The sequence below is a fragment of the Macrosteles quadrilineatus genome, unplaced genomic scaffold (genome assembly GCF_028750875.1).
Source record: "Macrosteles quadrilineatus isolate MER2022 unplaced genomic scaffold, UCM_ALF_1.0 Scaffold_10__1_contigs__length_6754688, whole genome shotgun sequence".
Taxonomy (NCBI): Eukaryota; Metazoa; Arthropoda; class Insecta; order Hemiptera; family Cicadellidae; genus Macrosteles; species Macrosteles quadrilineatus.
Genome location: NW_026542603.1, coordinates 3,629,778 through 3,650,232, shown reverse-complemented (window position 1 = coordinate 3,650,232; position 20,455 = coordinate 3,629,778). Strand labels below are relative to the sequence as shown.

Genomic DNA, 20,455 nt, shown 5'->3' with positions numbered 1-20,455 from the left:
TAGTATGATAAAATATAGGCTAAAGTGGTAAAATACCCCCGCCGCAGCAAACCTGCAGACTAAGCGAATTTCCATTTGACTGATTGGATTTACACTGAAATGTCTACTTAAAAATATAACATTTATTCTTGATTTAAATAGAATTAGTTTAACAAGTACTTAGGTTTGCTGCATCAGGGAGGGTAAAACTGTTTTTTTTTTTGTAAAATGTGAATAGTTAGTAAAAAATAAAAACATTTTCCAAATTTGATCAAAATATGTTCACAAACAAGCAAACTACAACAGTTTACTTATTCTCCATAAGAATAACATGGGAATTTTAAATTTACAATTTTTTGGAATTTTCTCCGTAACCATTAGGCGCATAATAACGCTTCAAAATACTAAATTATTTGTTTTTTTAAGCTCTACAAAATGGTTTGGAAAGAAATTGCTAAATTTTATGTTTTTTGGGTCAAAAATGGGAAAAACCTATTTTTACCCCATAAAACCCCCCGTAAACCCCCGTTCCCATGGTCCGATCATGCTGGATCGCGAACTCGTTCGAATAAACGTACGTTTACACGTTTTTACCAAATTTCATCAAAATCGGATCATTTTTGCTCGAGTTATCGTGCTGACGGACACATATATATATATATACTAGCTGACCCGGCGAACTTCGTATCGCCTAAGTTATAGGTTTCCCCTAAGACAGACCGATGGAAAGAAAGTACCGTTACGTTTAATTTTCAAGATGATCTCGTTCGCATCGCTCAATCACGTCCTGGTTGAAGTTCGTTCGCTACGCTCACTCACCTTTGGGTTGGAGCTCGTTCGCTACGCTCACTCGCCTCCAGGTTGAAGTTCGTTCGCTACGCTCACTCACCTTTGGGTTGGAGCTCGTTCGCTACGCTCACTCACCTTTTGGTTGCAAATTAGCTGTTGTCATAAATGTAAAAGAAATAATAGTGCTGCACCCTGTTGGTAATCCTTGTAACTTTAATGCTATTGAACATCATAGAACAGAACCAACTTGTTTAATTGAAACAGCTGTTAAGATTCATTAATCCCATTTCTCATAAGGTTAACATGGGAAACTCCAGAGCCACTGGGGCGGAGCCCTTTTAAGAATTTCGAAACGGGAAATAGTTTACGTCCGATTCGCATACCTACAGAATTTACACACCAAATTTCATAACGATCGGTGAAGTCGTTCCGGAGGAGTTTGCAGACAAACACTGTGACACGAGAATTTTATATATATATATATATATATAAATATATATATATATATATATGAATTTGAACGGATGGTGTTTTTGGCCTCTAGGGACCTCAAAAAGAAAAAAAAAATCGGTCCCGCGTCCAGGTCTTACCATGAGTACTACGGTAATAGCTTATTCCCTATATGGGAAATTCGCTAAAAGGCAGGAACCAACCCATACAATAGCTAAAGTTAACTCTATAAGAAATAATTTTAAGAGTTACTGTGATATTAAGATTTTCCACTGATTTTGTAATAGAAAATTATTGCAAAACATGACACGACGCAGAAGAAAATCAATTTAAAAATCAGAAAAAAAACATTGCAAATACTTTATTTTGACAAATTCCCTATCACATGTTGTTTGAAATAACAGCTTTGTCATTAAAAAGTAATGTTATCCATATGGTAATAATGTTAACAAATCTGGGAAGGGAAATTTAAAGGCCTTTGCGGAGGAGCCCCAAGGGGATTTACCTTGTTTCTCTTTTGATAGCTCATCTACAGACCAAGACTTTTTTTTAGACACTCCTATCAAGTTTCTACTCCCAGCTGTTCTCTCAAAATTAGCTGTGACAAAACCCCCGATTTTTTCCTCCATAAGAATAACAAGGGGGCCTCCAAAAGCCAAAAAATTATGTCAAAAATTTTGTTTACTATGAAAAAGTATTTTGTTTTACTATTTTACAGCAACGTAGTCTTGCAAAAACAATTTTTAATAAACAATAACCTATTTTTTATCGAATTACAGTTAAGGGTAACCCCGAAGCCAGGGACATATTTCCGAATAGGCGGACTAGGCGCCCGCCTAGGGCGGCAAATTTTAGGGGCGGCAAAATTTTGAGGGTAAAAAAATAAAATAAACAAAGTTTTAATCTAAAAAAAATTTGCAAATAATTTTGGGAACGGCAAAATAGCCATTTCAAATACTTTGATTAAGTATACAACTATTTCAGAACGCATCCAAGTCAAACAAACGTCAATAGTTTATTACACAGATGTGTAGAGTTGTCCGTGCTGCCCTATTGGTCTGGCGGACATGCTCGCCGCGGGAGCGGGTCGCCGTGCCGGCCGCTATGTAGTGACAAACGTAGAAAACACTCCCTTCTGTTTACTTCATACACCACTACGCAGCGGCAGCACTATAGCTGAAAGATTCTTTTGCTAGGTTAAAATCAAGAAGGAAAGAGTGAACTAAATACTTACCACTGTACCAAACTTAACTAACTTAAAATTATTTAATATTCTTTCAGTAAAAGTACGTAATTTTTCTTTGCGATTCATGTGTTTTTTGTAAGAAAAAAATAGTTTAAGAAAACATATTTCTTTCATTTCAAATCAAAGCCAATAGCACGTCTCTCAAGTGGATCTGATTAATAGTGTTCAATGAAAAGCGTAATAAGAACTATTGTATACAGACGATTTTGTGTGCCGTTTAAAGCCGCAAAATGGGATTGTAAAAATACTGATTAGATAAAAAAAAATGGTGCCTTCCGTATAGGCCTATCCAAGTCAGAATGTTTTGCAAAAAACGGCACAAAAAACATCCATTAAAAGGGGTCGAAATAGTATATTTCTTACCTAGGGCCGAAAATGAGGTTTCGCCAGCTCGAGATAGTTTTTAGGTTCGAGACGAAGTCAACCTAAAACGATCAAGAGCTGCAAAACCATTTCGGTCCGTGGTACGAACGCCATTTTCCACACTATACCTTAATAGCACGAGCTTAATTCACCACAATAATGATGCACACTGATAGTCAACACAACTAGAACTTTAAGGTTATGTGAAGAAATAATTTGAGGAATCAGCAAAAATTAAAATAAATAGTTGTTAGGCAGCGGTGACAATAAAACAATTCTATTGCAATGCTATGGATACTGATTGTGTATTTAATATGCATACATGTTTAAAAAAGTAAGTAATCAGCTGATTTTGCGGCCCTAGGGATGTAAGAACCAGGTCGGTCCCCAAATGACGATGACAGCTGGCATGGCCAGCAAAACGTAACTTTCAGCCACCAATTAACGCATGTAAAACAGCTAAAAACATCATAGTGTGGTGAAAAGTCATTAAATTTGTTGATGCCGCATGCAATATTACCGATTATTTTTCCACAAAACCAGCTGACAGGGCATGCATTGGCCATTGGGGTGATATTAGTGAGGTCGGGGAGTGCGTTGAAAAGTGGGAGCGGGAGGGGCGACGGCAAACTTTGTTGCCTAGAGGCGGCAGATACTTAAATACGTCCCTGCCCGAAGCAAGATGTTTATAGTCACTCAGTACTAGAGGATAGTCACTGATCTCACCACGCCGCAACATTCGAATCAACTTAGCGCAAGCGCTCCCCAGCAGTGACGCGATAATACCGTGTCGGCGCATCTGCGCCTTGTCTGGACTCAAGCTGACAGCCTAGCGCTTGTACTTGTAGTGATAAGACAACCCACTGAAATAAACTATCGACTAGTCAATCGGTTGTTTTTAAAACCATTAGTTTTTTTTTAGTAAAATGAAAATCCGGTTGAATTCCACTACAACAACAACTACTGTTGACGTTCAATCGGCGCAGTGGTTTAATTAGTTTCAGTCATTGCAAAGAAAATTATCGATCATAATTTTACTTTAAACATTGGAGTTTTTGCGCTTGATTCCTATTGTTTGTTGTCATTTGCATTAATATTTTATTACTTTGCTATAATACGTAATAGAATGACAATATTTACAATTAATTTTGAAATTTATAGTTTATTACATGACTGAAAAGCTTTAAATTATTCAGTAGCCCTAATGTCTCTAACTCAGTAAAACAAATATTCCCGTTTATTTATTACCTGGTTTTTAAAAGAGATTTGATTATAGGCATTAACATCTAAATCATGAGTATATAAAACTTCTGTTATTTTTTTTAGTTTTACTTTTACTTATATTACTTTTAATTGTAGCTTTTAACATAATAAATAAGGACAAAGCTGAACTTGTAATAAACTTTATTTTTTATTCAAACCATTTTCATTATAGATCTTATTTTCATAACACAAAACCAAAACTATGTGATATTAAACTATTAACTATTTGACAGAGTCTAGGAGGCAGAACATTTTGCCATTTCACAATAGAGTAGGCCTACTATGCAATTTCAACATACCCCCTTAATGGTAAAATGTCCTCTTTATCTATAAACTGTCAACATGTCTCTGAATTTGTTTGAGTTTGAATGTGTGAGAGGTTTTGTGAACAAATCAGCTATTTCACCATTAGTCGGGCAGTATTTAATTTGAAATTCTTGGTTCTGATATTTTTAACTCAGATAATGAAATTTCATTTCATTATGTCTTCTTCCTGTTAAACTTAACTGACCAGATTTAATTAGTTTTATAGAACTTGGGTTGTCCACATACAAAGTCGCTTTTACTTGTTTTCCCATTATCTCTTCAATCAAAGTTCTCAGATATATGAATTCCGTACAGCAATCTGCAGGGGCAATACTCCGCCTCTGTTGTAGATTTTGCAACTATGTTCTGTTTGAAAGCAGCTAATTTAAACCAAGCAGCAACAAAAAAACCGTAATACGCAATGAGAACTGTCAAAGTTGGATTATATACACTTATGTTATGTTTTTAATTCCATGAATAATCTGTGATACTTTTTTTTATCTTTAACAATTTATTTTTCTCTAATTGTTTAGCTGAAGTGGTAGAACATTATGGCTATGGTAGATGTGTAATACTATAGTATACCATAAATTTAAAGAAGGAAATTTTATTAAACTGTGTCCTCCCCAACTGTAAACGCATAGCTTGAGTATAAATGCAATAAGCATTTTATACTTATATGCCAATCCCGTATGAAGGACGGGTACTCTGCTAGTATCATCATGAACTTATCTTACACACTTAAAATTAAAATTGATTGTGGACTAGTTTCTCACTGTTTGTACTATAGGCTTAGCATCTCAAATTTGAAATTAAACCTGACTCTAGAGGGTTTTACCAATTTTATTGGTTCTACTGACTGACCTTATTTTGGAACATTGTTACAATATACCTATAATGTGTTCTTGAAAATCAAACTTCATTGCCATTGATAATCTCAAGCACATAGTGAAAAGACAATAGTAGTGTTTTAGATTCAGTTTCAATTTTTATAAACTCAACATATAGATATCAAAGGTTATCCTGGTTTAGTAGGGTCATGTTAATGACATCATATTACGAAGACTCTTAAGTAATTAATGGAAAATGAAATTAAATAAGATACTTACTTAGTTTTTAAATATAGAAGATTAAAATTTGGTTATTGTAAAATTTGTTAAAGAAAATTTTAAGTGAAATATTAAGAATGCTATAATATTCTTAGAATATAATGGAATGCCTATCACTATACAGACTTGTACCAGGGTTTTTTTCCTAAAAATTGTTGTTTGGTTATGTTATGAAGGTTGTATGTCATTTGCTGCTAGTGATTTTGAAAACTATTGTACCGTATTACAAATTCAGTGAACATAAAACTAAAAGCTTTGAAAAAGTGATAGTTAGTATTCATGTAAGCTGTATTCCACCAGAAAAGGTAACAAATTTACTCTCTTTTGTAAAATCTGATACTTTGTGACTCTTGAAAATGAAAAAAAACTATCTGAAACAGTTATCACAAGTTTTCAATTGGTGATAAAAATTGGACATCCAATACTTAAGTGACACTAATAAAATCTGGTGTTGTCTTTTATACTCCACAGCAAAAAAAAAAAAAAAAAAAATACTTTGGCAATGGACTCTTTACAAGAGATAAACTATAGTGACATACACAAACTTCTTAAAGAGTTGAAGACAACTTTTAAGCAAGTCAAGAAGCTCTTTGGCGACTTACTTACATTTTTCCTCGAGACATTGAAAAGTGCTGAAAAAGTATGCAAACTGTCTCATAAAATGTTGTCCATGAAGAAAACAGATGCGGGAAATGTCTCCCATCATAAAGTTCCATACAACCTTCTGTCAGGGCTAGATGACCCGAAGAAAGATTCAGTTAGAAACTTAAAAACTCAGGATGTGTCGTCAATCGTAAGAAGGTTAGATGAATCTATAAGTGAGGGGATGGAAGAGCCTATGATTGATGCTTCTTTGGAGGTTAATCCAACATCCAAGATATCCAAAATTTCTGTCAAAATGGTTGGACAACTGCACACTGAGGAAATTTTGCTGAGGTGTGTTGAAAAAGATCCATCTATCCGACGCTCGCGTTTAACGATAGACTCTGCGAGGCGCCACTTACTTGCTGCTGTTCAACAGGCCCGTCGCTCTAAATGCTATAAGTGTATTTGGTTCTGTGGCCCAATGACTTTCTTTAGAAAGAATGAAGGTATGAATACTTTGCCTGAAAAAAGGGTGACAACTCTTATATTTTGTTAGGTAATGTATCTGGTCAATTCTGTTTTAGCGAACCCATATAGTGAATAAGCTATTAATCTCATTACTCAGTAAGACCTAGACCCAATACCAATAAAAAAAAAACTGTAAATGCGATGGAAGGTGGTGTTGTTGACTAGGTCTATACACTTCTCAATTGACTATTACCATTGACTGATTATTATATTATACTGAATTATTATATTAATTCTGAATTATTATATTAATTCTGAATTATTATATTAATAGTCAAAAATATTACTCTCTACTGTAGGCTACTTATAATCAGTGTGCGAATCGGCCGCAAATCTCACTTCAACGCTTTTCACATCGTCACAATTAATTGCTGTTTTATTATAAAATTATCAGATTTAAAATGTATATCGTTAGGCCTATGATGGAATAAAACATCTTTGTCTACGCAACATTTGTTTACGAGATGATTTTTCACATTAAAACTGCAAGCAAATATTTTGTCTTTATACGTGTAAACTAGCTGTTCCGAGTTGTACACAGTTTTAACTGACTACTCAATTCCCGTATGTAGGACGGGCTAGCATCTCGTTCTTATTTAAAATTAAACGGTTGTAGGTTGCATGTTTATGGAATTATTTTGATCAAATTTTTTTAATTTATTCTTTTCATCTAAACTTATTACTATTTCACTAAATAACAAACCTCATTAGCTTAACTGTAGCAGTAAAACTAAGTACTCATATAACCTAATATTTATAGTCAATCAATCTGACATATTTAAGGAATTATTTTAGCGATAATCCTATCATACTGCACTCATCTCCATTCATATTCGGCTTAAAATACCTACCTTTGGATGGTCACAATTTCAGAAAAAAAGTATTAAAAGTGTATAAGTATAATTTGTTTAGTCCTCACTCTGCAGGTTGGAAATAGTTTTGAAGTACGATTCACATACATTACGCTCAATTTAAACTGTGTTGTTTATTAAAAGACCTGAACTACTGTATAGGATTTTTTAAATTATAAATATGTCTATAACATCTTTAACAAACGTTGTGTTCTTGAAACATTGGTTTACTAACTGTTTTTTTTCTCCAGTACCCCCACCCCCGAGGCCACATACGGGCCCGGCAGCTACCATCACCGCGGGAGGAGTTGACTTTACTCCCAGTGCTCCTCCCGCACCCTCCTCCCCTCTACCTACCACCTCTGAACACACAGCGGATCCTGCAGAGCTGCTAGTGTCTCACGTGTGAGTATTTAATGCTTAAAATTGTAATAATATGTTGTATAACTTTCGGGAAATAGGTCTATCCATAAATATTACAGTTTAAATTTGCACAATCAGCCATGCACTAGTCCAGGGTATCTAGTCATCTAGCAGTCTTAGACCATTAGTTTTGCAGCCTATTTTTTACGATTTTAATGTCACTAAGTATCTGTGTTGTTTAGTCCAGCTGCGCAGTTTGGCATTTAAGTTGTGTTTGTGAATGTAAGTGATTTTGAAAGGCAAAGTCAATTGTGTGCAAGCACATTGGTTTTTGACACTAGTGCAACCCAGCCTAAAAGCTTATCTGACTGAACATCAAATCAGAAAATCATCTTGAGCCAAGCTTTTCTTTTTGTGATATTATTACGATCACAGAAGGCGTCTGCAAAAATTTTTTTCAGTTGAAATTCACATTGCTTTTGCGATTGCTGAATTTGTTCATGATTTTGTTGTGATTGTCCAAGAAGATGTTTACGCAACCAGTTTACAATTCTTTTTGCTCTTAAAAGTAGTAGTAAGTTCAATTTTTATTGGAGGCAAGTTTAATGATACCGTCTCTGAAGGTTGGTTTCTGTATTGCAGCAAAGAGATGACCAAATTGCCCTATGCACAGCTGGAGGAGGTCACTGATGGGTTCGCTGCTACACGTTTGCTGGGTGGAGGTGCGTGGGGACAAGTGTACCAAGCCACTCTGCCCCGTCTCGGCCCGGTAGCTATCAAGCGACTACACCTGGCAGTGACGGGGGGACCTTGGGAACCTCTGCAGCAGTTCCACAACGAGGTAACTTAGTCTACCGTCCAAGTAAAGCTAGTTTACACAATATTGTAAAGTGAATTAGAATTTCGATAGACATTGCAACTTTTTGTTTTAATTTTAACTCTTATTTTCATCCAAGTTCCTAATTGAATTGTCTATTGTCCTGTTTGAAGGAGTAGTATGTAGTCAATAAACAATAATTGTTTATTGACTACATACTACTCCTTCAAACAGGTAGTGTAGCTGTTTAATATTAGTTTTATGTATTACAAATTCTCATTGGCTATTGTCTCAATAATGTGTTAGGGGAATTAAGGTATCTGTTTGTTGGACAGTAGCTGTTTGTACCCTTATTTTTTACGACTTATTGTCATTACTACTTTTTATGTTCAAATCATCTTTATTACCGACCTTGTTGTAGTTTCCAGACCAGTTTTTCTAATGGTCCCGCAAGTGTTTTGACTGATGTATGATGTTTGCAACATTGTTTACAGATTGATGTTCTGGCGCAGTTGTCCCATCCCAACCTACTGCCACTGCTAGGCTACTCGGAGGATGGCCCGGCGCTCTGTCTGGCGTATAAGTACATGAGGCATGGCTCCTTGCTTGACAGACTGGCGTGTACGGTAAACACAAGTAATTTGTATTGTACATTATATCAGTTAGTACCCACTTTGAACAGTACATGAAATATCTCTGGCCAAATGATGTTTAAAATCTCAAAAACCAAAATGATAAAAATGGTTAACAGAATCGCTACACCTGTTTCAAAGCCGGATTCAATTCCAAGAGAGAACCAGATTTAATAACTCCGGTTTTGTGGATGAAGTGAAAACTGAAGTACAAATCAATAGACTCTTGAGTCACCAACATGATACAGACGTGTAACCGATGTCCCAACTCCATTGACCAAAGGGTGAAGCACTTGGAAGCACTAAATAAACGGTGGGATTCTGGTACAATATTGCTGAGGTGGAGGACCAAACAATAACAAGACAAGAGCTGGCTGGACACAAAATATAAATTTATTTAACAATATATATATACAGGGTTAGTAAAAAGTGTGGAGACCCCCTGTTATTTTTTTAACGGCCCATACTAGAAAAACTAAACTCGGCACACCTTTATGGCATGTTATGAAGTACTTTTTGGGCATAACCGTCACTTGGTGTACATCCCCAAAATGGGGGATTTTGGGGGAAACTCAAAAATTTCAAATACAAAGACCTACCGAGTGACCCCTCATTTTGAAGGTCCTGGTAAAAGAAAACCAAAAAACGCAAACTAGAGGTATTTATCTCAATCCAGTAAAACATGGCAGCCAATTGAAATTCTCAAAAATTGAATTTAACGTGCAGCTTTCCAAGTCTGGAGACCCCCTGTAAATTTTGTAGCGGCTCACACTAGGAAAACTGAACTCTACACACCTTTTTGGCATGTTATGAAGTACTTTTTAAGCATTCAATTCAATTCAATTCAAAACTTCTTTATTCTGTCACATGTAAATTGTTTACAAAGAATAGAGTCAGACCTAACCTAAATTATACATATTATTAATATCTAAAAATACATCCCACAGTTCTTAGGATAATATATACAACATACGTTACACACATCATTCCAAGAAATCGTGGAAAAAAATAAAATAAAATAACTACAACTGAGTCTTAAAAATTAATAAAAGCAATACTTAAAATAAGGATTATATACATACAGTAATTACTATATCCTAGAATAACCACGTGCAGCAAATATTTTTCTAATTATAATTTTTAGGTGTATGTCTTAAATATAATAATTTTGACTACGAGAAAAAATGTTGGAGAGAGTAAAACGTTGATTCGATCAAGTATGCCTTCAATAGTCTCAAAAACTTATTTTGGTTTTTTTCCAATTTAATATTTCCTGGGAGGCCATAAAAAAATCTATTTCCTACATATGTTGTTTTCTTTTTGAAAAATTCCAAATTATGCTGTTCTACTAAACGATGAGCCCTAGTATTATAAGAATGTGTTGTATTGCCAATCAAAATCCTATTGCCAAGTAATGTAAATTTTATTGTTTCATAAATGTATAAACTGTAAACTGTGAATATTTTTAAATCTTTAAAAATATGTTTTACAGAATCTTTTGATTTTAAATTAAACATTATTCTTAAAGCTCTTTTTTGCTGAATCAGAATTTTATCCATTTTCTTCTTTGTTGTTGATCCATATATACAAACACCATAAGCAATATGTGAATGTATTAGAGCAAAATATATGGATTTTAAGGTTTTAATATTACAGGAGTAGACCAGTCTCCTCAAAGCATATAGACCACTTGAGGTTTTATTCATAATATGATTAATATGGTTGTCCCAAGATAGGTGTTCATCTATAGTCAAGCCTAAGAATTTGATTTCATTTAAATGATTTAGTATTTCATCTTCTAGGAATATTGTTGGATTTATTTTATTTTTTGCTTTTTTTGTTGAAAAAGATACAAAACTTGATTTACTGGAGTTTAATAGCAGATTTTTACTATTTAAAAAGTCTTTAATCAGTGATAAGCAAACGTAGGATGATATTTCTATGTCCTCTTTATTGTTGGCTGAGACAATGACGTTGGTATCATCTGCATAAAGACACACTTACCTATTTCTGTCCCCCATCATTCTAGGTAGCCCCTTTAGGTAACATAGAAACAGTAATGGGCCGAGAATGGATCCCTGAGGGACACCGTATTGGATTGATAATGGACAAGAAGCAAATTTTTCTTTATACATAAACTTCTGATGATCTGTAAAATACTCTATTTCTACATATTGTTTCCTTTCTGTGAGGTAGGAGCAAAACCAAGCCAATTCTGTACTTTTTACACCTAGAGAGCTTATAACTTGGATCAGTTTGCAGTGCTCAACACTATCAAAAGCTCGGGATAAGTCCAAAAAAATGCCAACTACTCTTTCACCTCTATCGACAGATTCGATTATTGACTCAACAAACTCAATACCGGCTGTTATAGTTGACTTATTTGGCCTAAAACCATGCTGTTCATTATCCAGCAACATGTTTGATTCAAGGTAGTTTGAAAATTGGTTGAAAACAACTTTCTCAAAGATTTTTGAGAATACTGGAAGCAGTGATATAGGCCTGTAACAATTAATATCTTCTGGATTACCTTTTTTGAAAATTGGAACTACTTTGGCAGTTTTGAATTGTTCGGGGAACACTCCTGTTATCAGTGAATGATTAATTATATGAGTTAAAGGTGAGCAGATTAATGGCAACGCTGTCTTAATGGTTGATATAGGTATTTCATCATTGCCAGATGAGGGTTTATTTTCAAAAGATAATATTATTTTTTCAACATCTCTCTCCGTGACAGTTGAAAATTGAAAAGTTGTATTTAAATGTGTTTTAAACTGAGTATTTGCTGGAGGCACTATGGTTATTTTAGGAACTATTAAATCTTTTACAATATTGACAAAAAATATATTAAAAGTTTCGCAAACATCAATTGGATTTGTGATATAACTACCTTCGTTCATCATTTTTATATTTGTATTACATTTTGACAATTTTCCCAATTCGGAATTAATTAAGTTCCAGGTAGTTTTAACTTTAGTTCTTGAGTTTCTAACTTTTTCCTCAAAGTAAGTTTTTTTATTGTTAATTATATATCTTTGAAGTTCTTTTTAGCGAATTTCCCTATAGGGAAGTAGCTATTACCGTAGGTCTCATGGTAAGACTTAGGCCCGGGACCGATTTACTTTTTCATTTTAATGTCCCCAGAGGCCAAAAACACCATTCGTTCAAATTTTTATATATGTATATATATATATATATATAGATATATATATATATAGATTTATATATATATGTGTCCGTGAACACGATAACTTGAGTAATTTTTATCCGATTTTGATGAAATTTGGTTTGAAGGTGTAAGGCGGGATAAACTTGAATGAGTTCGCGATCCAGCATGATCGGACTATGGGAACAGGGTTTTATGGGGGGTTTTATGGGGTAAAAATTGGTTTTTCTCACTTCTTACCCTCAAAACACAAAATTTCCCAATTTTTCTCTAAACCTTCTTAAAGAGCTTAAAAAAACAAACAATTCAGTATATCAAAGTGTTTTTGTACGGTTATTGGTTACGGAGAAAACTAAAAAAATGGTAAATTTAAAATTCCCATGTTATTCTTATGGAGAATATTGTAAAATGTTGTAGTTTGCTTGTTTATGGATATATTTTGATCAAACTTGGCAAATTTATTTATTTTATAGTAAGCTATAAATATTTTACTAAAAACACACTACTTTATTAGTTTCCTTGTAGCAGCAAACCTAGGTACTCGTTAAACCTAATGTTATTTAAATAGATCAATTGAAAATCAATTCGGCCAAATGGAAATTCGCTTAGACGGCAGGTTTGCTGCGGCGGGGGTATTTCTTTTTTTTAATCTGAATCTTAATATTTTTGTCCTTGAGTTTTCTGAATTGAGATTCTAAGTGGACTATTTCAGACTGTTTCAATTTTGATACATCGTCAACCCACTTTTTTTGCTTACATAGGCCTTCTGTGACAAAAAGTTTAGGAAAATTTACCTCAAAATGATACTTAAAAATATTATAAAATACATTATACTTAAACTCAACAGTAGAATGAATAACCTGAAACCAGCACTCTGAACTTAAACCTCTAAGAAAAGTTTCTTTGTTTCTTTCATCAAACTTTCTTACTTGTTTTCTTATGAATTTTGGTTTTTTGTAATCAGGAACTCTCAGTTCCATTAACTGACCGTCATGATCTGAGATATGAGTAATTAACCCAGTTACTCTTAAGCTATGAGAATCTATATTTGTAATAAAGTTGTCTAGGGCTGTGCTTGAGTGCTCCGTCACTCGGGTTGGAAAGTTAACTGTGTATCTCATGCCATAAATTGTTAAAATATTAATAAATTTGGTATATTTATCATCTTTTTTTTAAAACGTCTATATTAAAATCACCAGCAATGATAATTGTTTCAAATTTTTTACACAGAATGTCTAACAAAATTTCAAAATTTTCAAAAAATTGGTCTAGGTTTAAGTAATTAGGAGATCTATAAATACACCCAAATAAAAATGTAAGCCTGGAAGTACTGATTTCAGTTAAACAGAATTCAAACTCTTTTTCAATTAAAAGTGGTTGAACAGAAGCTAAGTTAATACACTTAAAATTCACATTTTTGTGGGTTAATATCATTACACCACCACCTCGCCCTAAACTTCTGGAGAAATGTGATGCAGTTATATAATTAGACAGATTAATTAAGCCAAGTTCATCCTTTGTCATCTTATGCTCAGTAAGGGCTATTACATCAGGTTCTATTTCATTGAGAAAGATTTCCAGAAGATCTAGGCGAGATGGTAGATGCTGAACATTGTGGTGTATAATGCATAATAGCCACTTGCTTACCAAACCCAAAATGGGGGATTTTGGGGGAAACTCAAAAGTTTTAAATGATAAGCCCCATCAAGTGATCCCTCATTTTGAAGGTCCTGGTAAAAGAAAACCAAAAACGCAAACTAGAGGTTTCTATCTCAATCCAGTAAAAAATGGAAGCTGATTGAAATCTTAAGAAATTGGAAATAACTTGCAATTTTATATTCAATTGGCTGCCATATTTTACTGTGTTAAGATAGAGACCTATAGTTAGCGTTGTTGGTTTTCTTTTATTATGGCCTTCAAAATGAGGGGTCACTCGATGGGGCTTATCATTAAAAATTTTTGAGTTTGCCCCAAAATCCCCCATTTTGGGTTTGGGAACTTATGAGAATTTCAATTGGCTGCCATTTTGTACTGAGCTGAGATAGAGACCTCTAGTTTGCGTTGTTGGTTTTCTTTTACCAAGACCTTCAAAATGAGGGGTCACTCGATGGGTCTTTGTATTTGAAATTTTTTAGTTTACCCCAAAATTTCCCAGTTTGGGGATGAACACCAAGTGGCGGTTGTGCCCAAAAAGTACTTAATAACATGCCATAATGGTGTGCCGAGTTTAGTTTTTCTAGTATGGGCCGTTAAAAAAATAACAGGGGGTCTCCACACTTTTTACTAACCCTGTATATATAACAAGCATTCTTCTTTTGATGTAATTACCAAGCTATGCTCTAGTCAAAAGAATAACCTAACCTTTTCAAACTATTTAAAATTTCTTTAAAACATAAAATATTTCATTTAAAATTTGAAATTTTTTTATTCATTTATTTAGTTAACACTAGCTGTAACCCGCGGGCTTTGCCCCGTTTAACTTCTTAATTTTCAAGATTATTTCGTTCGCATGGCTCAATCACGTCCTGGTTGAAGTTTGTTCGCTACGCTCACTCACCTTTAGGTTGAAGTTTGTTCGCTACGCTCACTCACCTTTAGGTTGGAGCTCGTTCGCTACGCTCACTCACCTTTAGGTTAGCTCGTTCACTACGCTAACTCGCCTCTAGGTTGAAGTTCGTTCGCTACGCTCACTCACCTTTTGGTTGCAAATTAGCTGTTGTCATAAATGTAAAAGAAATAATAGTGCTGCACCCTGTTGGTAATCCTTGTAACTTTAATGCTATTGAACATCATAGAACAGAACCAACTTGTTTAATTGAAACAGCTGTTAAGATTCATTAATTCCATTTCTCATAAGGTTAACATGGGAAACTCCAGAGCCACTGGGGCGGAGCCGATTGGACGGATCACGAAATTGATGGTGTATAAACCTATTCCATAAAATTCTACACGTATGTACCAAGTTTCGTGGCAATCGGTTCAGCGGTGTCTGAGTTTATCACTGCCAAACAAATATATATACAAACATCCTCTTTTATACTTATAGATTACCATTCAGCAAGACATTTAATCAACAAGTTAAAAAAAAACAGGATTAAGTTAGGTTAGGTGGCCACCTTGTAAAAAATCTTAAAATATATATATAGCCTAGTTACTTTGGAGTCAGTGATAAGAAGATAACTCAGGAAGACCCCTGAGGATGCCACACAAGCTGGTGAAATGCATTGGGTGACACAAACGTCTTACCTATTCAAGAACACAAGCAACAACAAAAATGGGGAAATGAAGTTTAATTTGAAAATCATTGTAAAAAAATACAATAACGGTACAATGTTGGGTTCCAGAATGGGAGGCAGCCTCTGCAGTGGTGTGACAGACTGGTGATTGGTCTAGGCTCTGCACGAGGTCTGTGTCATCTACACACGGTGTTGGAGAGGCCCCTTGTACACCGAGATGTCAAGTCCGCTAATATTCTGCTGGACGACAACTTTGTTCCCAAGGTAAACCACAAACTAATACACCACTGCGTAATTTCTTGTATTAAATGGGTTTTGACACTTTGTATGTAAAATTGTGTACTGTTTTAGAAAGTAATATTTAGACTTATTCTTGATTGTACCGTTATTTTCGGCCAACCCGATCAAACAGAAATCACAACAGGGTACAGGCCCAATTAGTTTGGATCTGACCTATTGAACCACAACAATTCCTTATTATCATTGTTGTAAGTTAATTTTTGGTAATGGTGAATTTATCATTTAAGAAATCACTGCAGTGATTTTCCATCACGATTAGTAATAACATTGAGTATACATGAGCTAGAGTAGCCACTCAATGGAGGTTATCGTTACCTGAACAGCGCTGTTCCAGACTAGCAACAGCGGCCCGAACTACTCCACCCTGGGCTTGTCGGTAAGGCAGTTTGGTGGTTTTTTATTATTGCTTTCATTGAAGGCTGTAAAATGTCATTTTTGTTGATGAAATTCATTTGTTTCTTTCTAGTTTCGTTGTTTTATAATACATTTTTTTTACTAAATGATTAAAATGTCCTCACAGGCGCATTGCACTACCGACAGACTACCGCGACTCAAGCGTCAGCGGCCCGAACTACGTCGCCAAAATCGGTGACAACTCTTATACGTGTATACTCAATGGTAATACATAAACTTTATACGATGTCTCGTGATTTGGAATCTGATCTTGTCCACAGGCGAGAAAGCAACATCTTGTGTAGACATGTGTTCTCTAGATCTCATTATTAATTATTGTTTTAAAAAGATTTATTTTTGTTTGGCTAATATACAGTTCTCTGTTTTGTGTTTCATTCAGATTTTCCAGCTTTGGCTGGGGTTTGTGTACTATTCTTCTTATGTTTTAGCTACTTTCCCAACTGTTGACAAAATCAAATTCCAGATCCTGAAAAATTGGAAAAATTTTGATCTTTAGGATCTTTGTTGTGGGCCGCAAGTCCTAATTATAGTTTGCTGGTTCAGTTAGGTGATTTTGGCCTGGTCCGGATGGGCTCTAACGCCAACCACACCCAGACAGCGGCCATTACTACAAACGTCATTGGCACATCGGCATACATGGCTCCCGAGGCCTACAGAGGAGATGTGTCCGTCAAGATGGATGTTTTCAGCTTCGGGGTGGTGAGTTACTTGTCCACAAATATTAGTAGTTTACTATTCTTGGCCATTGAGGACACAGAAGCAGATAATAAGGTTATTTAAATCTGCTTTAGAAAACAGAAAAACACCTGAATTGATTATAGAAACAAAACTCGATGGACCCAGTACCAATTTACTTATTAGTTTTGATATACCCGGAGGCCAACTACTAGCATTTATTAGATGCCTAATATTGACAACTAGATCCAGTTACAAACTATCAAAACCTCAAGACTTTTGTCAAACGGGCAACCCTCTAGAATAAGAATAAGAATAAGAATTTCTAAGAATAAGAATAAGAATCTAATTTAAAGTGAACCCTATAAGCTCTCAACAAATCAGCAAATTATGTTTTACTTATTTATTAATTTACAAAATCCACACTTGTTTCATGTTAATTAATATAATAATTACATTAATCGACACCTTACCGTTTATTACTCTGACGGATCAAAAATAATAGTTGCTGAAGCAAAAGGTGTATTTAATACCGAACCAGGGCTACTTAATAATACTGTACTTAAAAAGGCATTTAAAAGTATTGTTGCTTTTCAGGTCTTATTGGAGCTATTGACAGGCCTGCCTCCTTATGATGAAAACAGAGAAGGTCATGACCTCGTAAGTAATGCAGTAAAGTAAAAAAGTTGAACCATAAAGTTAGATTAATATTTTACAAGGAAAAGATTATCATTTAATAAACAGTTATCAATTATTCTAGGTTAAAATTTTGTTGAGTAAGCTTGTCTATTATGTATTTTATTTACACAACTGATTACAGAAATGTATTTCAGATAACTCATGTGGACGACGCTGATAATAGAAATGAACTAGTAGACAATAGAGCAGGAAACTGGCCTCAACACGTCGTTCAACAGATGTTTGAACTTTCCGACTTGTGTTTGTATGAGAAGAAAAGACGACCGTTGATGCCAGCTGTAATTGAAAAACTAGAACCGTTGATTTGCTAGTTGAACATGAAGATAACCAGTAAAATGTTAGAGTTCAAGCGTGTAACATGGACTATAGACCGCAATACTGCGTTGGTAAATTTCTCATCCAAATGGATCAGTTAAATACAATTTTATTGTTAGTTCCGCCCAGTGCACTGTAGCGATCAGCGTCACCAACATGAACTATGCACAAAAACGAGCTTCATCATTTACAATGGGATGAGAAGTTTACTTGTGTTGGAATAATCTATGCATACTTATAGCATTGTACATAGCATTGATATAGGCCCCCGTATGCTGCATGTACTGAGCTACAGGTACTCTATCACTACTAATGCAATCAAAATATACATAATTGTAATATTTGATTAAGAACAAATTGTATTATGTACTTGTCAATTAAGCAGGTTAGATAATAGTGCATTACTCTTACCTGAACATAACTTGAAATGAAACAATTAATGTTCCAAGGAGACCGAAAAACTGAAAATTTGTGTTTAGTTGTTATTTGCCGCTGAACCCTTCCCGGACGGATGACGGATATATCCGCCTAAGTCTTTGGCAATAAAGGACGGGTGGCGGATATATCCGCTTATAGTTATTGATGTTCCGGACGGGAAGCAGATATATCCGCCTTTTCTTCAGACAGACTGGCAGGTGCTTGAGCAGTAACCAGATGTTTCGTGGTACCAAAGCGCCACTTCCTGCTCTCTCAATGGCTGAGCTCTCTCCCGCCTACCCCTCTCCCGCGCACCCCCCACCTCTCCTACAGTCTTCCCTCGACGTTTCACGCTCAACATTACGTTGTCTTTATTGATTGTTTAAACATATTGTTCTTTATTTATTGCCTAACGTTGTCATGGTCATATCTTCAAAGACAGTTGGCGGATATATCCGCTGCTTTTCTACTCATCCGTGGACGGGTAGCGGATATATCCGCATAGATAAAAACTAGTACAAAATTATTTTGACAGTATGAAGTGTTCCATTGTGTTTATTTTATGTATACTTGTATAACAAAACACAAATAAGGAAAATTAATTTTTATTTTTTCTTATAATTTTTTCCAGTTCTATGTCACGATTTTGCCTGTCCGGGAAGGGTTAATACTTTATCTATAGGCCTATAAATAAAAATTAATCCCTTTTTTGATAGTATTCCATAACTCGCGAAGGAGTGCACGAATTGGATGAGTCTTTTTTTGTTGTGTTCCTTAGTGCCAGGGGAAGGTTTTTATGTAAGGAAATTATTAATCCATCCAACTGTTATTTATTATTTAGAATTTAAAAATTCCAAAAAAAATTGCCTTTACATTAGCTCACTCACTTTAACCTGGAGGCGAGTGAGGCAACGAACGAGCTCCAAGCCAAAGGTTGAATGAGCGTAGCAAACAAACTTCAACCAGGACGTGATTGAGCGATGCAAACGAGCTCATTTTGAAAATGTACAAGCATTTGACATAAAACCACATTAGGACAGGACAACGCCTGTCGGGCCAGCTAGTATTCTAATAATTACTATGTATTTAATTATTTAGTTTTCATTGACATAATTGAATTCTTTGTAAACCAGGGTAATTCCTCATTGTCTTAAGTGTGAATGTAGCCATTGTCCATAATTTTGGTTGCATACTTTGCCTTTGTATTATTTATCTGTTGGTTCTATATTATACTCAAGTTTAATTTATACGCAACATTTGGTGCTATTAAAAGTAAGTACTGTAATAACAATCACACAGTATTGAAATTATTCAGATTTTGGCTGTGCTGTTTAAGATAGTGTTAATTTTCTTTTATACACTTTCATTTTTTATTTTCTATAAACAGGGTGTTTTTCTTAAATCTATACTCATACTGTAATTGAAATGATTGTAGAGCTGCGTTTACACGAGGCCAGTAGAGCAGGCAGGTTACTTGCCTTTAATGTATTTCAAATTACCTGAGGCAAGTGGCCTGCCCGCCAAATAGCTGTGTGTGAATGTGGCTAAAGGTAGTTTTTTAAGATAAAGCATTTTAATTCAAATAAATCTAGTTTTAATTATTGACTTTTTTACTTTGTTTATCATTATTAAATTAAGACATATGCAGCATTATGCTTTATTGCATTTAACAATTTTTCATGACAAATAGGCTATATTCTGCATTCATATATTTTATTGTTAAAAGACAAATTTAGGTACAAACAAATAACATATCATTAAAGTTAAGTTTGTTACAGTACGTATTTAATTGTTTTCTAGTTTTAAGGATTTTAATATAAAGCCAATGTTAACAAAAATAAATCTAGTTTTATTCACATTTTAACAATGTTAAAAGTTGTTCAAGATACAGGTTTTTACTTTTAACTAGATAACCCGTTGCTCGAAATCGAGCAAAACTGAAACTTGTATTA

At 34.7% G+C, this 20,455-nt stretch overlaps 1 protein-coding gene across 3 annotated transcripts in view; it reads left to right on the top strand.

Annotated features, from left to right (window-relative positions):
- Positions 1-20,233, top strand: part of LOC129004641 (interleukin-1 receptor-associated kinase 4-like) — a 33,443-nt gene extending 13,210 nt beyond the window's left edge. For 2 of the 3 annotated variants that reach the window (XM_054433191.1, XM_054433190.1), the window contains exons 4-10: positions 7,721-7,874; positions 8,475-8,673; positions 9,144-9,275; positions 15,792-15,947; positions 16,941-17,096; positions 17,670-17,732; positions 17,906-20,233. In XM_054433191.1, the coding sequence (XP_054289166.1) occupies positions 7,721-7,874; positions 8,475-8,673; positions 9,144-9,275; positions 15,792-15,947; positions 16,941-17,096; positions 17,670-17,732; positions 17,906-18,082 (1,037 nt within the window). In that variant the 3' untranslated portion in view covers positions 18,083-20,233. Of the gene's footprint in view, positions 1-6,291; positions 6,597-7,720; positions 7,875-8,474; positions 8,674-9,143; positions 9,276-15,791; positions 15,948-16,940; positions 17,097-17,669; positions 17,733-17,905 lie in introns of those variants that run through there. The other variant, XM_054433193.1, reaches the window with a different exon arrangement.
- Positions 20,234-20,455: the final 222 nt, after the last annotated feature.